Source organism: Cyprinus carpio, chromosome A15 (assembly GCF_018340385.1).
Source record: "Cyprinus carpio isolate SPL01 chromosome A15, ASM1834038v1, whole genome shotgun sequence".
NCBI classification, from domain to species: Eukaryota; Metazoa; Chordata; class Actinopteri; order Cypriniformes; family Cyprinidae; genus Cyprinus; species Cyprinus carpio.
The window spans coordinates 5,408,746-5,433,270 of NC_056586.1; the positions used below are offsets into that span (position 1 = coordinate 5,408,746).

A 24,525-nucleotide genomic window follows, 5' to 3' on the forward strand; every position below is an offset into this window, starting at 1 on the left:
CATACACATTTTTATTTCCTTTATTTCTTACATCTAACTTGTTCAAAAGTCATGATCTTTTGAGAATACTCTGGAAGGTATTTGCAACACCATTACAGTGGGCTACAGTCCTTCAAATTATAACTTAAGTCTAACTTAAACTAACATGTTTGACCATTCTTTTCTCCAAACTGTATCTCATCAATAGTTACACATTTTAAAAACAGCAACAACAAGCAAGTGACATTAATTCAGCCTTCTTTAATCATGCACGATCCTTTGACCTTTGAGTGATTCACAATGATTGATTCCTGTGTAATTTGAGACAGCATTGAAATTAGGATGCAGGGTAGGTCTTTAAACCAGTTTAGAGTTCATCATGAAAGGACAAAAGTTATGTTATTAATAATCAATAGGCAACACTTTACAAAAACATCTATACATTGTAGAATGGTTCATAAAAAGAGTCAAATATCAGACTGTAGGTTTGTTTTTATGTTCAGGAGACAGACTGGAGAGAGACGAGATGTTGTTAGGACTCTGTGTTCTTCCTCTGAATCGCAGCTCAGAGATTTGCTGCTCCATTTCTTCAAGAATGGTTCTATTCAATGACTGGAGAACGACATGAGGGACAATATGTGGGAAAACAGAGAAAAATATACAGCGGTCCAGTGCTTAAAAGTGCTTTAATTATTAGATTAGAATAATAATGAGGTATTGCTGTTAATCATAATATATTCTGTCTCACCTGATTTTCAGCCAGTGCCTCTTTGGCCATGTAATGCTCTCGTTTAATCTTAATTTCCACCTCCTCTGGAATATCTGGCACCATCCAGTCAATAATACGACCAATCAGGAGAACAACATGCTGGGAAAAAAACAAAACAAAAAACGCATCAGTGTTTAAAATTGTGTGCTGTCTTCACTTTATCAAATCTATCTTAAGGCACTTTATACTGAAAACTAAACTTTTGTATATTACTTTTAGTAGTAATTTCATAGTAAAGTACATTTCCTTTCAGGAAGTAACATCATGGGCTCATTTTCAGAACAAATGTACATGCAAAGTTTAAAAAGGGATGTTTGCTCAAACTAGTACTAGACTGTGCACCTCAAATATAATAACGAAACTCAGTCGAATGGCCAGCAGATGATAGTAATCTTGTGTAGGCTGTCCTTTATCATCCCTGAGGCCTCGATATCTGAGAAAAAAAATAAAAAAATAAAATAAAATCCTCTTAATCAGGTCATTCCTAACCATACATATCTCAAAATGAAAAGCCAGGATGTTCCCCAACACAGAGAGCAACTACCTCTACTATTTAGTAATGTGATTTCATGATTTCTAGCTGTTTTTTAGAGTGGTACATCTTTGTATGCACATCCCATATATATATATATATATATATATATATATATATATATATATATATATATACAGAAAACAGTTATTTTAAACATATATCACAGTATTACTGTTTTTAACTGTATTTTTATCAAATAAATGCAGCCTTGGTGAGCAGAAGAGACTTCTTTCAAAATCCTACAATCCTACCAACTGCAAACTATTGAACTGTAGTGTATAGAAATGGTATGTCAAGAGTTTGATCTTCACCTGCATGTCATGTAACTTTGGGTGAAGTTTGCAGGGGCCACTGAGAGGGTGAAGTTGATGTATCCTCTCATGCTGCCTGTAGTGTAGCGATAATAGAGCCGTGGCAGGAAATCAGACGTGAAGGAAATCAGGAAAGCCTGGCAAAAGGTCAAGGCGTCAAACAAGATATGCAGCCTGTCTAATTAACTTTAGTTTGGACTGAAATTTTTGGACATCAAAAGTTGTAAATAAGCTCACATTTCTGTGTTGATCAGACTAACAGTGAAAGCAGGGCAAAGCAGACCAATGGCACACACACTGTAAGACTGATCCCAGAACTGTGTTAAGGGTTGAGGAGTAACACAATACATGCACTGCATATTCAAAATACAAAATTTGAGTCAGTCGCAGTTAAACTTAGAATTTTACTGTAATTTTTCTTTCATTTAATATAATGTATAATATAATATCAGATCATTTGAGTGCATCAGTGATGCGCATAAGTGATGGTATATCCCTGACAAAAGTGTCTGACTAGTCGATAATCATCGCAAGACATTTGACATATATATATATATATATATATATATATATTATATATATATATATATATATATATATATATATATATATATATATATATATATATATATATATATATTTTTTTTTTTTTTTTTTTTTTTTTTACTGGACCAAGAGAGGCAAAACTGGCCAATTTTGTTAATTTTTTTATGGATTTATGAATGTAAATTTAAGACTTTTTAATACCTTTTTAAAACCAAGTAAAGAAAATTTTAGGAATAATTCTAGAGGAACAGAGAGTACATCAGTATGTTCTCTAAATGTAAATGTCTAGGGAGCAGAAAATGAATTGTATTGGCAACACTTCAAAGTATGAAAATACAACTTCCAACAAAGTTTATGGATTGAATACCTCTAATATACCCCATTTGTTCATGTTTTAAGCATAAACTCACTTAAATGTGTTTATTTTCTCAGAAAACAAGACTTCATATGTACATCTCAAGTAAATGTATCTTGATAGATAATGTTTAGAAAACTGTACTGGAAAACAAGACACAAAACCTGAGCAAGATATTTATTTTTGCAGTGCATTTAATGATATGACTTTATGAATTTAATACTTTCTGCTCTTGTTTAAGAGTATTATTTAAGAATTTTTTAAAGCCTTTTAATACCCACAGAAACCCTGTTATACTTGGATAAAAAAAAAAAAAATTCTGCCAATTTAGGAGTAATTGGTTTTAATAAAAAAAGATTCTGTGTTTTTATTGGTTATATTTAAAAGTATTTTTGCCAATTTAGTAATACCCAGTTGTGCTGTGAAACTACAGCCACCTGTCATATACTTGTGATAAAAAAAAAAAAAAAAAATTTTCTGCCATTTTTAGGACAAGTTTTAATATGTGTTATTTTAAATAATTTTTGTGGATGAAAAGTTTTAAATTTTGTGTTTTACAAGTTTGAAAATGTATGTTTTGTGATATTTTACAACATGTCTCAAGATAAAACAAACTAATATACAGAATATTACATTTGTCTCTTTTTAAAGAAGGAAAATTAGCAGAGCAAAATGGAATTTTTTTCTAAGTATCAAAAAGTTCTAGAAGTTTAAAGTACTGGTAAATAAAACTATATTAACTATAATTTCAAAGTTTTAATCTGTGTAAACTACAGCCTTATTAGTTTCTAAGTCATACCATGAAAAAAATTGAGGTTCCTGTGAATTACATTAGGGCGTCATACCACAAAAGCCCACTGGGAGCCATCAAAACTATGAATTTTGTTTAATATTTTTCCCTAGATTTCTCTGTCAATTTTACTTCATATCAAAATAACCCCAAACATGGAACTGAGACTCAGACCTTTCCATGATATTTTGTGCAGATTATAAAAAGTTTTGATTTAAAAGACCAAATGCATTTTGTAATATGACACTTGGACACTTTAAGATTTAAAGTACCATTTCCATGGTAACGCAATGTGATTTTGGTTTTCACAGGATGAATTTTTCTAAGCTTTCAAATGACCATGCAGTTACTAAAAGTTTTTTATAGGAGAAAAAGGACAACAAAAAAAAAAGCGCCAAGCGTCCCACAGGTGGGACGGTGACAGTTAAGGGGTTAAAGTGCACTTTAATCACTGCTAAATTGTTTAACTTTTCATGGTTCTTGTCACTCCTCCAGATGCAGAATAAGATACATACAGATTGGTGCTTGGTCCCAAATGATCACTATAAATGACAAAGACACTTACATTACTGATGACAGCCAGGTAGGAAATGAACTTCAGGATGGTCAGCCAGATCCCAATGTCTTGTGCTCTTTCCACAACAGGCCTGCGGTACTCACACACAAACTTCTGGGCATCGAGACGCACCTCCACCCAATTATTTATCAAAGCAAAAAATGGAGCCAAGGGACAGGCTGCTACAAAGATGGTGATGAAGCCAAACTGCAGAACTGACAAGATAGAGAGTTTCTAAATCAGCATTTCATCTGAGCTGAACGGCAATGGCATTCAATTTGAAAGCCACCAAAATAGATATCATCTATTAAATTGATAAATTGATAATGGTAATATATATTGAGTTTTAAAAATGAAAACTGATCTCTTCTAAACAGGCATAATATAAATGTAATAAAAATTTTAAGCCACAATACGAACAAAACATAATACACACTGGGATTTTGAACATGACACTGGGATATTAGAAATTATTTAATAAAATGACAAAGATTCACAGAACATAAACCAGTCTAAAGCAGTTCAGATGTAAATTTACTAATCTGACAGGGGATTATTTCTGTTATCATAGAGCCAATAAACCATTGACTGGATAAAATCTGTGGCCCTAATAGAATGAAGTCCAGGATACTTGTCAGAAGATGTCAGAAGACATCTTAAAATAAATAAATTATTTACATAAATATATGTGTATAGAGAGATTTATTTATTAAAATTTTTTTTAAAGAAATTAATAATTTTGTACAGAAAGGATGCACTAAAATATGTAAGCCAGTTTCCGCCACGGAATAAAAAATAAAAAAGGTGGTAATTGCAACTTTTTATCTCACAATTCTGACTTTTTTCTCATAATTGCGTGATACAAACTCACAATTGCGAGTTAAAAAGTCATAATTTTGAGATATAATCTTGCAATTCTGAGAAATAAATTCAGAACTGCTAGATAAAAACTCACAATTATGATTTTTTTCTCAGAATTGAAAGTTTATATTGTGTGTTGTAAATTCAGAATTGTGAGATATAAACCTGCAATTGGGAGAAAAAAATTGCGACTTTATAACTTGCAATTGCGATTTTATATCTCATGGTTCTGTGAAAAAAAGTCAGAATTGTGATATAAAAAGTCGCAATAAACTTTTTTTTTTAATTCAGTGGTGAAAAATGGGCTTCCATATTAAATTGATCAAAAAAGACTGAAAAAAAAAACAAAAAAACAAACTATAACATGGTTTCAAAAGTCTGTTTAAAACAAATGCTGATATTTCGATCTTCTATTAATCTGAAATAGATGAAAAATGTATCCACTAAATATCAAGCAGCAAAACTGCAACATTGATAATAAAATAAATGGCATGCAAATCAGTCTATTAGAATGATTTTTGAAGAATCGTGTGACACTGAAAACCTGAGTAATGATTCTCAAAATCCAGCTTTGCATCACAGGACTCAATTACATTTTAAAATAGATGCAAATAGAAAACATCTATTTTAACATGTATATAATATAATAATATTATATCTGTACATCTAAAATTCAGTCTAAAATAGATACAAGAGACATAAGGACTCACCCATTTCCAAATACTCATCAAACAGCCCCTCACACACCAGCAGCTGATAGTTTGCTTCCCATGGGCTGAGATCTGGCTGCCCGTCTGGTTCATCAATCAGCTCCTGACTGGGAGCTGGCTTCAGCTTCCTCCTGTGCCACCATGTCTTTAATTTACTGTTGGAAAGAGAGGGGAAAATCTTGGGCCTAATTTTATATACTGTATAACAATGAGTAGACAAGATCATTAAGAAGATGCATTGAACATAAACACCTACGGCAAGACAAATTCCTGGATGTTGCTGATGACCTGTTTGCCTACCATGATGACTAACAGCTCTTGAGCTAGTTCAATGAGGCACCCAGAGGCACCACACTACATAAAACAAGGACAGAACCAAGTTACACAGTATTAAGAGTTATTCCTATTGCAGAATATGCGTATTTTGCCACATTTTATGATTGTGGGGGAAATATTGCAAAATTGTGTATTAAAATATGACTGACAGTGTAAATTTTGTTGGTTTTATTCCAACAAGGGACAGCTAAGTGAAAAGGTAGAAGATTTGCTTTCCAACAATGTAAACACTCACATCCTCATTTCGGATTCCTAGGAGTGTGTTATAGTTTCCAGGGTATCCAACAAACCTGTAGAGCAGATCAAATATTAGATGAAAATTGAATCTTCATACATATTCATTAATTCATATACTGCATAGCTACTCACCTGCCCTTGAAAAATGCAATATAAACAGGAGAAGAGTAGAAGTTGACAAACTGGAAGATGAAGACCTTGAGGATGAACGCATTCTCATATTTGGTCTGGGTGCGGTGCATTTCTAATAGAAGGAAGTGGAGGATACTTTGTTGTTGCTTAAATAAATACCTTAATAGTTTGTGTAAACATGAAATAGCTTACCCCATCGTGTCAGAATTTGGGCCAGGTAAGTGTAGAGCCGTGACAACAACAGAATAACCAGCAAATTTAGCATAGAACCAGTAAGACTAGCTATCCTTCCAGCCTACAGGGGTGAAAAAGCTCTCTTAGTAAGCACTGTGTAAAAATTGTGCTGCATTATCTGATTTAATCAATGTTTATTTTACATCAGCTTTAAGTGTTAGCAAAAGGCGTCAACTTTTCAATCATAGTAGGTGAATTTAAGCTAGTCCAAGCTAGTTGACTAATCTGGCAGACCATCTTGAACAAGCAAAATACCAAATTTACTATATTCCAAAACTCAGCTAAAATTTTAAGCTGCTGTTAGTTTTCCCTTGCTATACTCCTTCCTAAACCCTCCCTCTTCTGTTTCATGGTTGCTTTGTCATTTCTACATCTAACTTGTCTGGGCAGTTTTTGTACTTTTGCATTGCTGGACATCCCTTGTGAAAATCAAGTACACTAAATTATTGAATTGTAGTGTACTTCAAATCTTAAATAAACTTTAAAAACTACTTATACTGTAATACAATTGTAATATAAATTTAATGTCCCACTATTGGTTGGGGGGGGGGGGGTTTGAGTGCTTCAGTGACTCCTAGTAGGGTCTCCCTGGGCAAATTGGTCCCAGGTAAGAGGCCAGACAAAGAGTGATCCCTCCATAATCTCCTATGATGAATATGAGTGAGTAAGAGTAGTAAGATGCTGCCCAGAAGAGGGGTGATAGGGTCTTCTGGTGGAGGGAGTGGTGGAGAAGATAAGATGACATGCTATAAGGGCTGTACCTTGTCTGCAGAATATGGAATGTGACCTCTCTGGTAGAGAAAAGCCACAGAGTTAGTACAGGAGGTTAAGCGTTACCAGCTAGATATATGCCGCGTTTCCACCGAAATTACCCGGAACAATTGTAAAATGAACTTTTTTCCCCAGGAACTATTTTCCCCCAGACCTGTTGCTTTCTGTGTTTCCACCGTGGTCTAAAGTACCGTGAAGATTAGGCAAATAGTCTGGTGACGTAGGTCTGCGTGCGTTTCTCAATACAAAGTATGCAAATTTCGGACTTGCATTCTCAGTAGTTCGGACTTTGCGAGTTCGACTCGGGAGTGTGATCTTCCATGGACGGGATGACGCAAGTCCGGTACAGCAGCGTACTTTATAACATCAGTCAGCTCGCCTTGGCTACTGCAATTTTCCTCACTGTATATTTACAATAAGACGAAATAAGGATATCAAATACCACTGCCTCCTTTCGTTTTCATTTAAACATAATAATAGCCACTTAGTTCAGGGAAATGTGTATATACGGTGCCCTCCATAAGTATTGGAACAGTAAAGACAAAATTGCTTTCTCTGTTGTGGAGTCAAGACATTTGCAAATATGATTAAAAGATGAATATGCGACAAAACTACAGAATGTCACATTTTATCATTAGGTCTTTCGACACATACATTTTTACCAATAAAAAGGACAGCACTTTTAGTGTTCATCACATAATCCCACTATTTGATGTGAGCATAAGTATTGGAACAGTTGAATTTAAGGCAGATGTAAAAGCTAATATTTAGTTGCAGATCCCTTGCGTGTAATCAGAGCAGTGAGTCTGCAACCCATAGACATCACCAGACTCTTGGTCTCTTCCTTTGAAATGCATTTCCAAGCCTTTAATGCAGCAAATTCCAACTGTTGCTGTGTTTTGGGGGAGTTTCTGTCTTTAAAAGTTTCTCCTCTTCAGCTGGCGAAATTAATGTTCAATCGGATTTAAATCTGGAGTTTGATTTGGGCGCAATCTAAGACTTTACATTTCTTTGCCCTGATAAAGTCCTTGACTGAACTGGCAGGGTTGTTTTGGGTCATTGTCTTGATCTAATATAAAGTGCTTTCTAATGAGTTTGGTGGCATTTTCTTGGATATCGGTAGCCAAGATGATTTTGTACCTTTCCAAATTCATTCTGCTACTGCCATCATACATTAAGTCATCATTAAAATGAAGAGGTCCTGTTCTAGAGACAGTCATGCATGCCCATGCCATGACAACACCTCCACCAAGCTTTACAGATGAGCTTGTGTGCTTAGGATCATTTGCAGTTCCCTTTTTACTCCACACTTTTGCTTTCCAATCACTTAGATAAAGGTTAATCTTTGTCTCATCGGTCCATCAACTCAGTTCTAAAACTCTACTGGCTCACATTTGTGAAGAATCTTTTTCTATTTTTGGTGATGATCAGAGGTTTGCATCTTGCTGTGTAGCTTCTGTAATTCTGTGTCAAATTCTCCTGCAGACTGTAGATTGTCAGAGCATCACCCCAGCTTTCTGGAGGTTGTTGGTGATTTTACAGACATGCATTTTAGGGTTCATTTTTCACAGCTTTTATGAGGAAAGATGTATTAGCAGGATGGTGGGGAACAGGTGATGGATCGAAGGATCTTGTGGGCTGTGTTGTGGAAAGCAGAGCCACAACGGATCCAGTTCCTTATTCAATCAGTATGCAATGTACTTCCCAGCCCAAAAAAACTCTTCTCCTGGGGCCTGAAAAGACACCCCTGCATGCCTCCTATGCCAAAAAAGAGGATCCCTGGAATGCATATTAAGCTGCTGCCCTTAAGCTCTGGGAGAGGGATGTTATCAGTGGCACTGCGACCAGGTGCTAAGGGTCATTGCAGGATCCATCAGCACAGAGATCCATCTCAGCAAGCACCAGCAGCCAGCACAGCGCTCAATCGAATTTGTCAAGGCATTTGGGATGTTATCAGTGGCGGCGCTAAATCGAATTTGTCAAGGAATTTGTCAATATAAGTAATTATGAATTTATATATAAGTATGTATAAGTAATTATGAATTTATATATAAAGATGTACTTAAATGTTATTTTTTTTATGAAGTGTTTGATTTTGTAGTGTTTTTTTAATTTGCTTGAGTATGTTGTTTTTTTTATGAATTGTTTTATTATGTGTGTTCCCATGTAAATGTACATGCAAATGATCTAAAAAAGACTATGGCGGCTCGTGGGGTTTTTTTGAGGTGGATGAGAAGAGGACTATTTAAAGTTAATAAAGGGCACAATTCATTTCAGTTAATGGCTCAGAATGTGTATAGCAGAGGATAGAATTTCACTGCTGTAATACCATAACGGGTTACTGGCTGCTGGAAAGGTGCAGCTTTTCTATCACGAAGTGACGACTCTGCTGAAGGCCCGACGAATCTGCTGATGTAATTACAACCATTAGGTGACAGAGACAGACGAAAGAAAGATCCAGGGGGCGTGGTTGGATCCACATCTAGGGGGTGGAGAATGGTAGGTTTAGGGGTGTGGGTTTGTGGGTTTGGGTGTGGTCGGGTGGGGTTTGTTGGATCCACATCTAAAACCCTGGTTCCAACCACGCCCCCTGGATCTTGTATTCTGCAGTGAGGACCATCTCGGCAGAGAAGGGGAAGGGGAGGCCGGGGGAGAGTTGAGCTCTCATGTCTCCGTTGGTAAAAAAAAATAGCCAATCAGCATCGAGTGTTCACTTTCAGTGCTGAGAAGTGTTGCGAAAAGAAACCTCATAAAGGAGGCTAGCCTCCCTTCTGGTATCAACCAATCATCACAGAGACGTAAATTACGTGATATTAGTTTGAACGTCTTGCACTGATAATGATCAAAGTACTTATGATGAGAAGCAATGTTGAATAATTGATCGCCAACTGATTTACCAAGCTGTCATTCAAACAATATACAGGTCCTTTTCAAAAAATTAGCATATTGTGATACAAGTTCATTATTTTCCATAATGTAATGATAAAATTAAACTTTCATATATTTTAGATTCATTGCACACCAACTGAAATATTTCAGGTCTTTTTTTGTTTTAATACTGATGATTTTGGCATACAGCTCATGAAAACCCAAAATTCCTATCTCAAAAAATTAGCAGTCTGATGATTTTGGCATACAGCTAATGGTGTTTTTAATTTAATATATAGTAAAATTTGAAATGTTTATTTTATTTTATGTATTTGATACTTGGTCGGGAATCCTTTTGCAGAAATGACTGCTTCAATGCGGCGTGGCATGGAGGCAATCAGCCTGTGGCACTGCTGAGGTGTTATGGAGGCCCAGGATGCTTCGATAGCGGCCTTAAGCTCATCCAGAGTGTTACTTCTTTTGCGTCTCTCAACTTTCTCTTCACAATATCCCACAGATTTTCTATGGGTTCAGGTCAGGAGAGTTGGCAGGCCAATTGAGCACAGTAATACCATGGTCAGTAAACCATTTACCAGTGGTTTTTTGGCAATGGTGGGCAGGTGCCAGGTCGTGCTGAAAAACGAAATCTTCATCTCCATAAAGCTTTTCAGCAGATGGAAGCATGAAGTGCTCCAAAATCTCCTGATAGCTAGCTGGATTGACCCTGCCCTTGATAAAAACACAGTGGACCAACACCAGCAGCTGACATGGCACCCCAGACCATCACTGGACTGTGGGTACTTGACACTGGACTTCAGGCATTTTGGCATTTCCTTCTCCCCAGTCTTCCTCCAGACTCTGGCACCTTGATTTCCGAATGAACATGCAAAATTTGCTTTCATCCAAAAAAAAGGTTACTTTGGACCACTGAGCAACAGTCTAGTGCTGCTTCTCTGTAGCCAAGGTCAGGGCGCTTCTGGCGCGCTGCTGTTTCTGGTTCAAAAGCACACGCCTGTGCACGGTGGCTCTGGATGTTTCTACTCCAGACTCAGTCCACTGCTCCCGCAGGTCCCCCAAGGTCTGGAATCGGTCCTTCTCCACAATCTTCCTCAGGGTCCGGTCACCTCTTCTCGTTGTGCAGCGTTTTTTTGCCACACTTTTTCCTTCCCACAGACTTCCCACGAGGTGGCCTGGATACAGCACTCTGGGAACAGCCTATTCGTTCAGAAATTTCTTTCTGTGTCTTACCCTCTCGCTTGAGGGTGTCAATGATGGCCTTCTGGACAGCAGTCAGGTCGGCAGTCTTATCCATGATTGCGGTTTTGAGTAATTAACCAGGCTGGGAGTTTTTAAAAGCCTCAGTGAATCTTTTGCAGGTGTTTGAGTTAATTAGTTGATTCAAATGATTACCTCATAAAGCTCGTTTAGAGAACCTTTTCATGATCATGCTAATTTTTGAGATAGGATTTTGGGTTTTCATGAGCTGTATGCCAAAATCATCAGTATTAAACACAATGCACTGAAATATTTCATCAAAGTGCAATGATGAAAAATATACAAAGTTTAATTTTATCATTCATTATGGAAAATAACCAAGCTGATGGAAAATAATGAACTTTTATCACAATATGCTAATTTTTTGAGAAGGACCTGTATATGCAAATTTAAAAAAAAGGGAAAACACGACTAAGCTGGATATAGAATAGAGCAGTCGGCTTAATTAAATAGCACAGCAGACAACTCTCTTTTAACGGAGACTTTTAAGGGATGAATGTTTGCTTCAAGTGATAGGCCAGGTAAGTGAAATTATATTATCTTGTTGTATGTGTGTCATTTTCTTTATGTTTTCTGACTAAAAGCAACCAAAATGCCAAGCAAATAATAATAATAATAATCGGCAGGGATCCCAGACCAATACAATTATTGTGCCTCCTCTATTTTAAAACCCACGAGCCGCCATTGTCAAAAGATAATTTGGTCAGGTATCAAAAGAAATTGAAAGAAACTTACGGAAAATATGAAGAAGGCATTCTGCGATCTGTAGATAATGATGCTTAGGATAGTTCGATACAGGATAATGGCTATTAGGAATATCAAAACAATGGCAATCTGCAAGCACAAAGAATAAAATTGAATCATGATGATAATGATTTAGAATTTCTTGGGATTACTGAAGAATTCTCAACAGATGTGAAATGGAAGTCCATTGACTAACCATTAGAATGATGACCATGTTACCAGTTATAGTACGACTCAGTCGTTGAGTCTCTGGGAAATAGGGTTCTTCAGCCCCAGTGACAGGATTACGAACCGTCATGGGTGCCAGTGCTGTGAATTCTGGTCTTGGCCTCTCCTAACATCAGAATGGAAATATTATGGAAAGCAAGAGAAGTAAAGCATTGCTTTTTGAGGACTAGTAAATATTAAAGGTTAAGACACTCTGTAACCAATTTAATCACCTCTATTTCTTCAAATTCGGAGCAGTCCCATCGGTGGGAGAGTATGGAGCTTGTGCGTTTCCAGTACTCCAGGAAGGTGACGGCCCACAGAGACATGAATATACTGAAGAACACAGTTCCTCCATTGTCAAATAGCAAGCCTGCCTATTGCAAATTTATGAACAAGTATTTTGAGTACAAAATGTGATAGCAAGTTCACACAGAATGTTGTTTTTGGCTTATTTAAAATGCTATACATAATTTAAAAACTTGTAGAAACGTCACCTTATAAGTATAGCAGATGCTGGAGAGGTTCCAGTAGCTGCAGATGTTGCATAGTGGACACATGACGAAGGCGTTTCCACTGGAGCACAGCTCTTCTCTGTGTGGTCAAAGGTCATGATCAGCGCTGGATCATCAACATTACGCCATTATTAACAAGACTGTGATAATACTCACGCTGCCACATCAGTCACCATCAGCCAGATACCAAACAGAAAAATAATAAAACCCACTACTGCTGCTGGTAATAACCAGCCTGTGTAGAAACCTACAGACATGAGAGATAAGGACAGAAAGCTAGTCACAGCCTGTTATGATGAAAATAGTAATCTGTTTAAGTTAACTTAGATTGAATGCAAGATTTCTGGTGCATTTTTATTTTTATATATTTTTTTTAATTTCATTTGGTCTTATTATTAAGTCTACCTATTAAGTATTTACAAAATCATCTACTCATTAGCATTAATGGTTACACTTTGCAATAGAGTCCCATTACTTAACTTTAGTTAATGCATTAACTAACATTAACTAATAATTTGCAACACATCTGTTACTGTATTTATTTATCTTTGTTAATTCTAGTTAATAAAAATACAACTGACCATTGTTAGTTTAAGTTACCTCAGGTCAATAAAACAATATTAACAAATTAACATTAAGAAAAATAAATTCTCAAGAAATATTTTTATCCATAGTTCATGTTAATTAATGTAGTTACTTGGAATTACTCAGTAAAAAACAAACAAAAAAAAAAAAAAAAAAAAGAATTATCATTATTTATCATTGTTATTATTATTATTATTAAAATATGATAGAAACAGTTTTTCTTCTGGTATAAACTAAATGTAGGTTCAGTCATACCCAACCATGCAAAGTAGAGTGCTATCTTCTCGCCAAAGTATTCACGAATGTGATCCAGAGGCTGGTACTTCCTCCAGCAAGCCCAGCGAGCCCAGTAGTGATGCAGGATCTGTCTCATGTTGAGAGACTTTGGATCTTCTGAAGTCTTCGGCATCTCAAATTGACCCTAATGAGAAGAACACAAATCATTGCCTGTTCAAAATCAGCATGATATAATGCCTGCATAGATTATGGAAAGATTATAAAGAACATGCATTAAGAAAGATCAGTTTTTATTTCATGTTAGCCTTTAGTAGTGCTGTATAGCTAAACAAAGAAATAAATATGTGCATAATTAGTGTGTCTGTTAAGGTAATGTTCAGATATGATGTAGAAGACTCTTACAGTACCTCATGTAAGGGAAAAGCAGCAGTGAGAACATGCTCACTAACCAGCCTGCCAATGCCAACCTCCCCTCTCTTCAACGACCCATATGGAGTCCTGGCTAATATCTCATACAGCTTTAGAACAAGGACAGAGATATTACAGAAAACTGACAGATCAGTGTGAACAGTGTTACAGAGAGTGAAAAATAATGTTTGTCCATTGGACAGACTAATGACTAATAAAATAAATGAATCATGGGTGACAAATATGCAAATATGCTTGCAAATGTTTCTTCGGCTTTGGTAACCGAAAACTTTCATGCAATGCTGCATCTACAGATGACAATATAAAGCTCAAACATGTCATATCGCTTAGCAAACGAAAAACAAAAAACTCTTAATGCACCACAAATTTCAGGAAAAAAACATTCAAAACTCACTATCTGATGCCTCTGTGTGGTCTTGAAGAACGTATCCTTGTTTTCATGACCAAGAAACCTAAAAGCAGCATTAAAGATTAGAGTAAGATAATGTATTTTATTAAACACTCTCTTTGCACACTCTTTATAAATCATGCAAAAGCCTGATTTAAAATGCACAATAAAAATATCCGGTAACTCTTTACAATAAGATTCATTAGTTAACACTGGTTAACTACCTTAGTTAACTAAGCAACAATACGTCTACAGCATTTATTGATCTTAGTTCATTTTAATTTCAACATTTACTAATGCATTATTAAAATCGAAAGTTGTGCTGGTCGGCATTAGTTAATGCACTGTGAATTAACATGAACTAACAATGAACAACTGTGTTTACATTATAATTATTAACATTATTAACATAGCCAACAACATTATTAACATAGCTAACATTAAAAAAGATTAATAAATACTGTAATAAATGTATTGTTCTTTGTTTGTTCATGTTACTAACATTAACTAATGTAAAGTGTTACCAAATATTCAGTTCACAAGTGATATTTATACATGAGACCACACATCTCATTTGTGAGCTCTTCCCAAAACAATTACACTCATTTCTGAAAAAAAACTTTATTAGGGCAAACGTGTTGCTTGTGTTGAAAATTATGCGATATTATATTTATCATATTTTAACCAATAATATATCATCTTTATATAACCAAATTAAAATAAATTAACACAAAAATACACAAAGTTGTTTGTACGTAGGTGTGTGTGAGTAAATAAATGGGTCATTTGACACAGCAAGCACTTTGCATAAGTGTGTGTTTGGAGTGTGTGATGTGTTTGTCTTTAAGGAGGTGCTGACTCTCTGCAAACACTAAAGTGTATGAACTGCATGTAACATGACAGGCTGAGATCCTCTTTGTTAAGCACGCAGGGTTTGGATAATGTTTATTGTTTTACTGTTTTTAAGCTCACTTATTTTGTTCACAAACCACCATCTTGGTAAAACTGTGTGAGGTGCATATTCTTGAAGCAGGGCTTTCAATAGTTATGTTTCCATCCACACATTTTTATGCAAATTTGGGGTACTGCATAAAAAATAAAAAAATTATCTTAAAATATAAACATGTATGTACTCATTTGAGTTGGTTATTTTTTACAGAATACATTCCTGGATTCACAATTTTATTATGTAAGAAAAAAAAAAATTCACATGCTTCCCCTGTTGAGACAACTGTTCATTTTTTTTATTATAGATGCTTTGTGCCAGTTTTTGCTCTCTTAAACACGGGATAGAAACTGTGCTTATTTTCAAATGTTTTATGCAGTATTCCCATTTTTCCAAAGTTTAATTCACAAACTTTGGATGGAAACATGGCTAATGTTAATTTGATAACCAGCAGACTTTTTTTGGATCAGTACCTCTCTAGTTTATTGGTGTGGAACTGGCAGGTGTAGTAGTCCGGCGGAAGGTTAGGCACATCTTGTGCCATTATGTTTGGGATGTGCAGTTTTTCTAGGATCTTCTCAGACCAGTTTGATATTGGAGTTGTCACAACCTGAAAACACCCAACAGAGCAGAACAGTGAGATATACTGAGTATATCATTTACTTTTTAATATAAAAGATCAGGTATGATTTACCTGTAATGGCACTCGAAGGCTGATCTCCTCAGCATAATAACACAGAACATTCCAGGGCGCACTCAGAAGGACGTAAGTTGTCTTTGTTTTTCCCTGCACAACCTCTTTCTGAGACACATTCACAGCAGGAGAAAAAAATTACATTAGAACAGGGGTTCTGGCCCTCGAGGTCCATTTTCCTGCAGAGTTTAGCTCCAAACTTGATCAAGCACACCTGAACAAGCTCATCAAGGATCACTAGAAAGTTACAGGCAGGTGAGTTTGATCAAGTTTCTTATTTAAGTTTTTTAAAAGGGCACTTAGGTGTTGATGCTTCTTTAAAGATGTTGAAGCATACTTAAAGAAAATGTTTTAAGTTTAGAGTTTTGGGTAGCTATTGGGTAGCAATTGGGCAAGTGTTTTTTTGGGGGTTTTTTTTTGTGAAAACCTGGCAACCCTTTTGAGTAGTATTAATTACTGTTAATCTTAAATTTGTTGTAGTTGTTTAGTATTTAGGAATGGCAGCTCAGGCTAAACAGATGCATTTATGTGTTGTCAGACAGTTTTGAAGGTGTTCAGAAGTGTTAGTAATAACATTAATAACTGAACATGCTGTATAACCAATGGCATCATCTGGAATCTCCCTGAAATTAATATACTTACAACAGCCATGTATGCAGGAATATTCCAATGCCTGGCCTTGTGAAAAAGAAGTGCACATTTTCAACATCTCACTTAGTCAGGCTGTTGTTCCCACATGATTCAAAGCTACCACCATCATTCCAGTCCCGAAGAAGCCTTCTCCATCCTGCTTCAATGACTACCATCCTATTGCACTTACCCATCTTCATGAAGTGCTTTGAATGGCTAGTCATCCACCTTATCAAGTCTACCCTCCCCCACTCCCTGGACCCCTTCCAGTTTGCATATCAGTCCAACCGATTGACCGATGATGCCATCACCACTACCCTCCACTCAGCACTCACACATAGGCAAAAAGGACTCATACGTCAGAATGCTGTTCATAGACTTCAGTTCAGCATTCAACACAATCATCCCTCAACAGCTCATTTACAAACTGGTCTAGCTGGGACTCAACACTTCACTGTGCAACTGGCTGTTGGACTTTCTGACTGGAAGACCTCAGGCAGTACGGGTCGGCAGCAACACATCCAGCACCATCACACTGAACACTGGGGCCCCCCAAGGATGTGTGCTGAGCCCCCTCCTCTTCACTCTGCTGACCCACGACTGTACACCGTCACACAACTCCAACCTCTTCATTAAGTTTCCGGATGACACGACTGTGGTGGGTCTCATCAGCAACAGAAATGAGACAAACTACAGGAGTGAGGTGAGCCGCCTGGCCGGGTGGTGCAGTGACAACAATCTCTCTCTGAACGTGGAGAAGATGAAGGAGATTGTTGTTGACTTCAAGAGAGTGCACACTCAGCATGCTCCTCTGACCATCAATGGTGCGACTGTGGAGAGAGTGAGCAGCACCAAGTTCCTGGGTGTGCACATCACAGAGGACCTCTCCTGGACCAACAACACCGCAGCACTGGCCAAGAAATCACAGCAGCGTCTCTACTTCCTCTGCAAACTGAGAAGAGCTAGAGCCCCGGCCCCCATCATGTGCACCTTCTACAGAGGCACCATCAAGAGCATTCTGACGAGCTGCATCACTGTGTGGTATGGCGCCTGCAACGCGTTCTGCCGGAAGACTGTACAACGCAGAGTGAGAGCAGCTGAGAAGATAATTGGTGTCTCTCTCCCCTCCCTCCAGGACATTTACGGAACCTGTCTCACTCACAAAGCCCTCTGCATTGCAAGTGATCCTACTCACCCGTCACACAGCTTCTTCAGTCTGACAGCTTCAGGCATCAGGCTGTCAGGAAGCTGAACTCGCTCCCGAACTTGCCCCACATTCCCTCTTCTGCCCCAGGCACCACTGAACTATGAACACCCCCCCACCCAGGTCCCACATCCCCAGGTCCTTCCACCCCCCCTCCTACTAACATACAATGACATGCACCAGTCACTTTGTGCAGCATTGGTCTGCTCACTTCCTCATTTAGCATAGAAATGACACCATTCTACGACCTCTTCAGTCAGTTAAATAAAAAGAACTGCTCTCTGAGCCCTTTGTCAGTTTAATCAGACCGAATAAGTTTTTTTTTTTTTTTTTGCACTACAATCTTTTTATCTACAATGTTTGTTCACCTCACTGGTTTGCACTCTATCTGCCATGTGCCTTTGGCTGCTTTATTTAACTTTATTTTTATTTTTATTATTTATTTACTTGCCCTTATTTGTATAGTGTATTTTATATTTTATATTTTATCTGTATCTATCTGTATTTTTAGGCTCTACTGTTATTGTTATCTGTATGCACCATGGGTCTGAGAATAACGCAATTTCAATTCTCTGTATGTATGTTCTGTACATGTGGAAGAATTGACAATAAAGCAGACTTGACTTGACTTGACTTAAATGTATTGAATGTGCACTTGTATTGTAAAGTATATTTTTTTTAAAACTGCAGATAACATTAATGAAAGAATTCATGACAGTTAATTAACACACTTAAGTAAACCTTTAAAAAGTGCACAATCTAATAAAGCCTTGTTTAAAGTACCTTTTAAATCATTATGTTTTCCAAACACATTACATTCAGTTTGAGCGTAAGTATATGCTTTTATATTATATATAAAATTAAATATATTAAGTATATGCTTTTATATTATGCCTATTTCCATAATAAGTGCACTTCTTTTTCACAAGGCTGTATAGGACTATGGCTGCAACCCAAATCTAGAATTTGATGCATGTGACAATGTAGATGGAGTTACATACCGTCTCCTGATGAAGGCCGGCAGTCTGGAGTCTGGAAAGAAACTCTGTCCTCCACTTCCTGTGAGTGTCACGTGACGAACCAGACGATACTTCATCTGATTCTGCAAGCTTCAGGGGGTTCACGGATTCCTCCCACACCAAGACAAAATCTGATGACACATTCACAACGATGTCTTCATGTTGATCAAATTCACTGAGAATCAAAATCTGACTTATTTGGAAATAACTTTATCAGACATTGCTAATTTGCCAAATACAGATGAATGGAAAATATAGTTATAGAGAAAATGCACACACACAAAAAAAGACATCTAAGATACATTTTTTGACCAATCCTTTGTCGAAATGACAAATTCAAGTCTTTTCATTGATGTGCTTGTCTGCCCAGTACTCACCGATCCGGGTGACCCCATCACTGAACACATTCCTGTTTTCCTGAGGTGCCGCACTCATCTGTGAATAACATGCAGACATATCCATTATCAATATGCATATGAAGAACTGATATTCATGCATGCTAGAAAATTCGTAGGAAAAGCCTCCAATGTGTGTCTTATCAGGGATATTAGGGTGGAGTGCTGGAGGGTGAGAGAGGGGAGGAAATTTGGCATGTTTGCATACATTGTTAACTGCTAATTAGCTTCCTCTTTTTGTGACCGCTGATGACTTTTGTAAACAACCTGCACTTATTTAAACACACACACACACACACACACACACACACACACACACACACACACACACACACACACAGGCAGTTGTGGTACCTCCAAGCTTCCGTAGGTTTGTTCAGGATGGTCCGAGAGGGCGATAAGCGTGGAGCTGTCCTCCACTAAGTTCTTCTTCCTTTTCATCATTATCCAAAAATAGCCAGTTCACCTCTTTCTTTTCTGACCGCCAATCTGAGAATCTTCTGCCCCTCTTTAAAACATGATGCAAGGATTCAGCAATTATTTTGTAATAAAGAACCAAAAATACAAAATCTGGCATGTACAATATTGGTAAAAAGTTTGGAATAAAATAATCTTCTGCTGACCAAAGCTACATTTTAAATGTTTAAATGTAAATTTAAATGTCTTACTGTTCCTTTTTAATGTCCCCACTGAACAAAAATACTCATTAAAAAAAAGGTAGTGTATCACCATTTCTAATAATCAGAAATATTTCTGAAGGATCATGTGACACTGAAGAATGGAGTAATGATGCTGAAAATCAGCTTTGATCACAGCATTAAATCACATTTGAACATATACTCAAATTGAAAACAGTTCTTTGAAATTGTAATAATGTTTCACAATATTACTGTATTTTTGATCAAAGAAATGCAGCCTTGGTGAGCAGAAGATTTTTTTTAAAACATTAAAAATCATAATTATTTCAAACTTTTGTCTGGTAGTATAAATACTGTGAGTAACAACCTGTTTGGCTATTTCAGTAAAGTTTATACAGTAAAGAGTTATTTCAATAGTCTTGGGTCAAACAGAGCATGAGGGCCAAATAATTCTCACAATAAATGTGTACATAAAACTGAACACCATTATGTAGATAAAGTGATGTGTGATGTGATGTAATGTGTATAACATGACCCAATTAAAGATGCTCACTATGTACTTATAAAAAAGCTCCCTAAAGAGCCTTGAGTCTCTGAGAGAACATCATACACACAACAACAGAACAAACACAAACGCTTACGTAAAACACAAATAAATTCCATATAACTGGAAGTATTTGAATCTATGAGTGTTACTGCGTTTTAGCAAAATATCAAACAAAGTGGCATTAAACTCTCTTTGTGTCATTACAGGAATGTTTGCTCTGATCTGTAAACCAGATGTAGTGGAGAACAGTGGAAGAGGATGTTAGTGGGGGTGTCAGGGAGTGCAGCGCTTACCAATTAAACCATCTGAGGGGCCAATCTGGGTCAGCTGTCATGTCACACTAATTCATGCTTTAACATATTACATCATTTCAGGCAGTTAATCCTGTCTATGTAATGTTCAAAGCTAAGTGGATTTTATTTTTATTACTAAATGGATTGTACAGATATTTTATATATATATATATATATTGTTTAAAACATAAAACCTGGTTTAAATCAGGATTTCAATATTATCAATGTGATCATTTTGAACACCATTTTGTTTTCGAATCATTGCTTAAAAAATAAAATAAAATTCAATAAAAGACACTTGCTGTCTAGACAAATTAAGTGCCTTCACTTCACACCGGTCTGTGGGATAAGTCAAACAGGAGAAACGCTCTTTACATTTTCTCCATAATTCATCATACTCTTTGATAAAGATACTTAAAAATAATATACAGAATCGTGTGCTTATATAAATTAGATCCAAACTTTTTTTGAACATCCACTATATGAAAAACTACAGTAAGTCAGATCAGTTAGAAAAGATGATGGAATTATCAGCAGAAATGTACAGTGTAAGCATATAGGATTTGGGGGATGGTTTCAAATGGGAAAATTTTAGGGAATCAAGCTTCAGCTACAGTTCAAATCAGTTTATGGATTTAGAAGGAGTACCAGCATGTTTCCTTTCTCAAGCCAGCATAATAATTTGTTAGTGCAGTGTAAACATTATTTCAGTTATTAATCAAAAAAGAAACCACACAAATAAATATCTAATGAAGCAAATATATGTTAACTACACTCCAACTTCCCATCAACTATGCCTCACAGCTCATTGGTAGGGTTTTTTTTTTTTTGTTTGGGGGGGGGGTGAATGGGTGTTTGGCATCCCTCTGCTCACCTGTAGTTTCTGTCCTGAATCTCTCTCCTCCTCTCTGCATTGGTTGACCGTTGCTGCTCCAGTTCTCCGCAGCTCAGAAATGGTGACTTTATATTTAAAAGCTTTTCCAAAAGATTTCAAGTGGCTCTTTCCAAGACTCCAGAGCAGCTGCAGGATAATACTCTCCGACAGGAAAGGAGGAATAGAGTGCAAGTGAAGAGGAAAGGAGGGGTAGAGTCTGCTCATGTTTGCTGATAAGGAGGAGCTTCTCTGAACTTCAGCTACACATATTTGCACACATGGACACAAACACACTGAAACCAAACAGTAATAAATGACTGTTATGTTTTCAGATGAAGAGATCTGCTTTAATTGTCAGCTTTAGTTTTAAGCATTATTTCTAGGGTGTTATTTGGTGCTATTAAATGGGGGGAAATAACGTGATACAATAACACAACCTTACACTGATGCAGTTGATGACAAACATGATGCATATCAACGATTGACTGTGATGTACTGTCACAGTGTCGAACTCCGTGGTTCCCTCTTCTGGCCATCAGAGGGCTCCCTCACCTGAATACTGACTCTTACACTCTCACACTACATTTCCCATCAGCCCCGTATCTAGGACTGATCACCCAGACCAGCTGTAGCCCATTAGCTAGCCTGTTTAATAAGCAGTCTGTTTCTACCATTTCATTGCGAAGTCTTGTATTACTGCGGTTTGCATTTCTGAGCGGGTTCCTTTGTGTAGCCTGCCTGTTGTGACCTTATCTGTTCCTCGTGTTTGACTCTCTGCTGCCTGCCCAGACTTTAAGCCTGTTTACTGATGGCAATTGAGTTTGCCCTCTGTCACTGTGTTTGCTGGTGTTTGACCATTGCCTGTTTGACCACGATTCTAATAAAGCCTGCTTATGGATCCCACTTCGAGTGATGCCTCGTTACATGTACTGTATGCAGTTTGATGGAATGCATGATGAATGAATGGAATGTGGAATGCAGTTTTATGCCTCTAAAGTTTAAGATTTGGTGGCAAAAAATGTCCCTATTGGTTTTTGACTTGTTTATTGTACTGTATATGATATAGTTTAGCAATTTTACATGAGCAAGACAAGAGTGCTGTTTTTCCTGAACAATTGCACGATTGCGAAAGTTCAATAAACAAAAAGTTATGTTAAATTTATTTTTGACACAGTATTGTCTGTTTTCAACTTCGCAAATGAAAAGTTTCAAACAAAGCCACAGCAAAACTACTGACATTTCGAGTGACACAGTGTTTCGTTACTGAATGAATTCATGCATCGAGTGAGCAAATAATTATTCAGTGACTCATTCGTTAAAGATAACTTGCTACATTTCTGAATGAATCAGCAGTTTGAACGAATTGGTTGAATGAATGACTCACTCATTATGTACACACACACATATATATATATATATATATATATATATATATATATATATATATATATACAGTATATAATTTTAAATTGCTTGACAGCCCTAGTTATTTCATATGAACATTTTTTTTTCATGTTTCACAGTTAAAATTGAATAATTAAACTGCATTGTAATATAATTTGTCATGTGTGGCATGAGGTCTAGACAACACTAAAGGCACAAAGCAGCAAAATCTGACTAAACACCACAAAGAAGCTCAGATAAATACAATTATTATTACATAATGCATTGTTAGTTATCATTAAAATGAAACTTTTTCATGGTAAAGGTGAGATTCTAATACACCAGTGATAAAATGGTTTAACCTCAAAACAGTTCAGGAACAAATCTCACACATTTGGATCTAATTTCAACATTAATAAGAGCAAAACCATATACAAAAAAAATAACAATGTACTGTTTTATTACCTTTTGAAATTGTACTGTACCACCCATTGATAGTTACATACTTTTTTGGTGTTTTTTTTATGAGTGCACTTTTTCTATATTTCATCAATTACACCAAATACATTTCAGCAGTAACAAAGTGAATATTCTGAAAATAAAGCAAGTGAAAATGTCCTTTTTATAATATATATCCTTTATTTCATGTTCATTGACAGTCCTCTAGGTCGACTGTTGTACTACACACCGGGCAGAGCATTTCCCCGTCAACTAATATTTCAGGGAACGTCGTCTCATTAAAAAAAGAAGAAAAAGAAAAGAAAAACAACTCTAAGACAGTGTAACCTCTCAAACATCAATGCCAGCAGTACAAAAGAGAAATGACAACACACTACAGTCGATTAAATGGTGACCGTACACTCTATAAATTAAATAAGGCAACATCTTCATAAAGATGACAGACTATTTCAGAATTTAACGGTGAGAGGGTGGACAATATCACCCTGTACAGTCCCATATTTATGAATGGAATGCGGTGTGTGCACATTTAATGTCATTCTGGAAAATTATGATTCATATCTACCATTTCTTTAAGTCAAACTTCTTTGAAACACTGAAAGTGCAGTGTGAATGTCAGATTATGATAGATACCTCCATTGCACTCAAGCCAAACCACAATAAATGGCTTTCATCCAGCAAAAACATTAAGATAATTGGTCAAAACCTCTTTCAAGGATCAAAAGGAAATTCTGGATTGGCAATTTGCTATTTGAGAATGAAGTCGCAAATAAAGCAGATATATAACACACTTAAATGGTATTACTGGCTATTTAAAGGCTTTAAAACATTTCAAGTATACATTTTTTCTTTTAACTTGAATTATGTTTAAGTCTATATATGTACATCTTATTCCATAAGTCTACAGTTAATAATTAAGGCCAAAACCAAATGCCTTTTCATGGCATGGTCAGTCTGGCATCTGATGAAGCCCATCAGTGGTAACGCCACTGAAAAATATTCATGGTGTTTGATAAATATATGAAGCAGAAGCCAGGAGGCGTTCGGTCAGATGTGAATCATTCAAGCAAACA

General features: G+C 36.5%; 1 protein-coding gene across 1 annotated transcript; it reads right to left on the bottom strand.

Annotated features, from left to right (window-relative positions):
• Nucleotides 1–220: 220 nt before the first annotated feature.
• On the bottom strand, nucleotides 221–22,632 carry LOC109046877 (anoctamin-7). Its single transcript, XM_042770835.1, has 24 exons — nucleotides 21,611–22,632; nucleotides 19,613–19,766; nucleotides 19,241–19,298; nucleotides 18,846–18,994; nucleotides 16,011–16,118; nucleotides 15,790–15,926; nucleotides 14,377–14,434; nucleotides 13,961–14,071; nucleotides 13,572–13,737; nucleotides 12,888–12,978; nucleotides 12,714–12,810; nucleotides 12,450–12,593; nucleotides 12,206–12,343; nucleotides 12,001–12,099; nucleotides 6,310–6,412; nucleotides 6,118–6,229; nucleotides 5,984–6,038; nucleotides 5,669–5,766; nucleotides 5,413–5,567; nucleotides 3,851–4,056; nucleotides 1,595–1,731; nucleotides 1,091–1,181; nucleotides 728–847; nucleotides 221–591 (listed from the first exon to the last, which is right to left on the bottom strand). The coding sequence occupies exons 2-24, from the start codon at nucleotides 19,700–19,702 to the stop codon at nucleotides 454–456; spliced, it is 2,661 nt and encodes an 886-aa protein (XP_042626769.1). The 5' UTR covers nucleotides 19,703–19,766; nucleotides 21,611–22,632; the 3' UTR covers nucleotides 221–453.
• Between the last annotated feature and the right edge of the window lie 1,893 nt (nucleotides 22,633–24,525).

Coding starts and splice junctions, on each gene's coding strand:
- LOC109046877 (XM_042770835.1), bottom strand. CDS start 19,702: ATGATGAAAAGGAAGAAGAACTTAGTGGAGGACAGCTCCACGCTTATC. Junction 6,039..6,117: donor ATTGCATTTTTCAAGGGCAG/GTGAGTAGCTAT, acceptor TCTGCTCTACAG/GTTTGTTGGATACCCTGGAA. Junction 1,182..1,594: donor CAAAGTTACATGACATGCAG/GTGAAGATCAAA, acceptor TTTTTTTCTCAG/ATATCGAGGCCTCAGGGATG.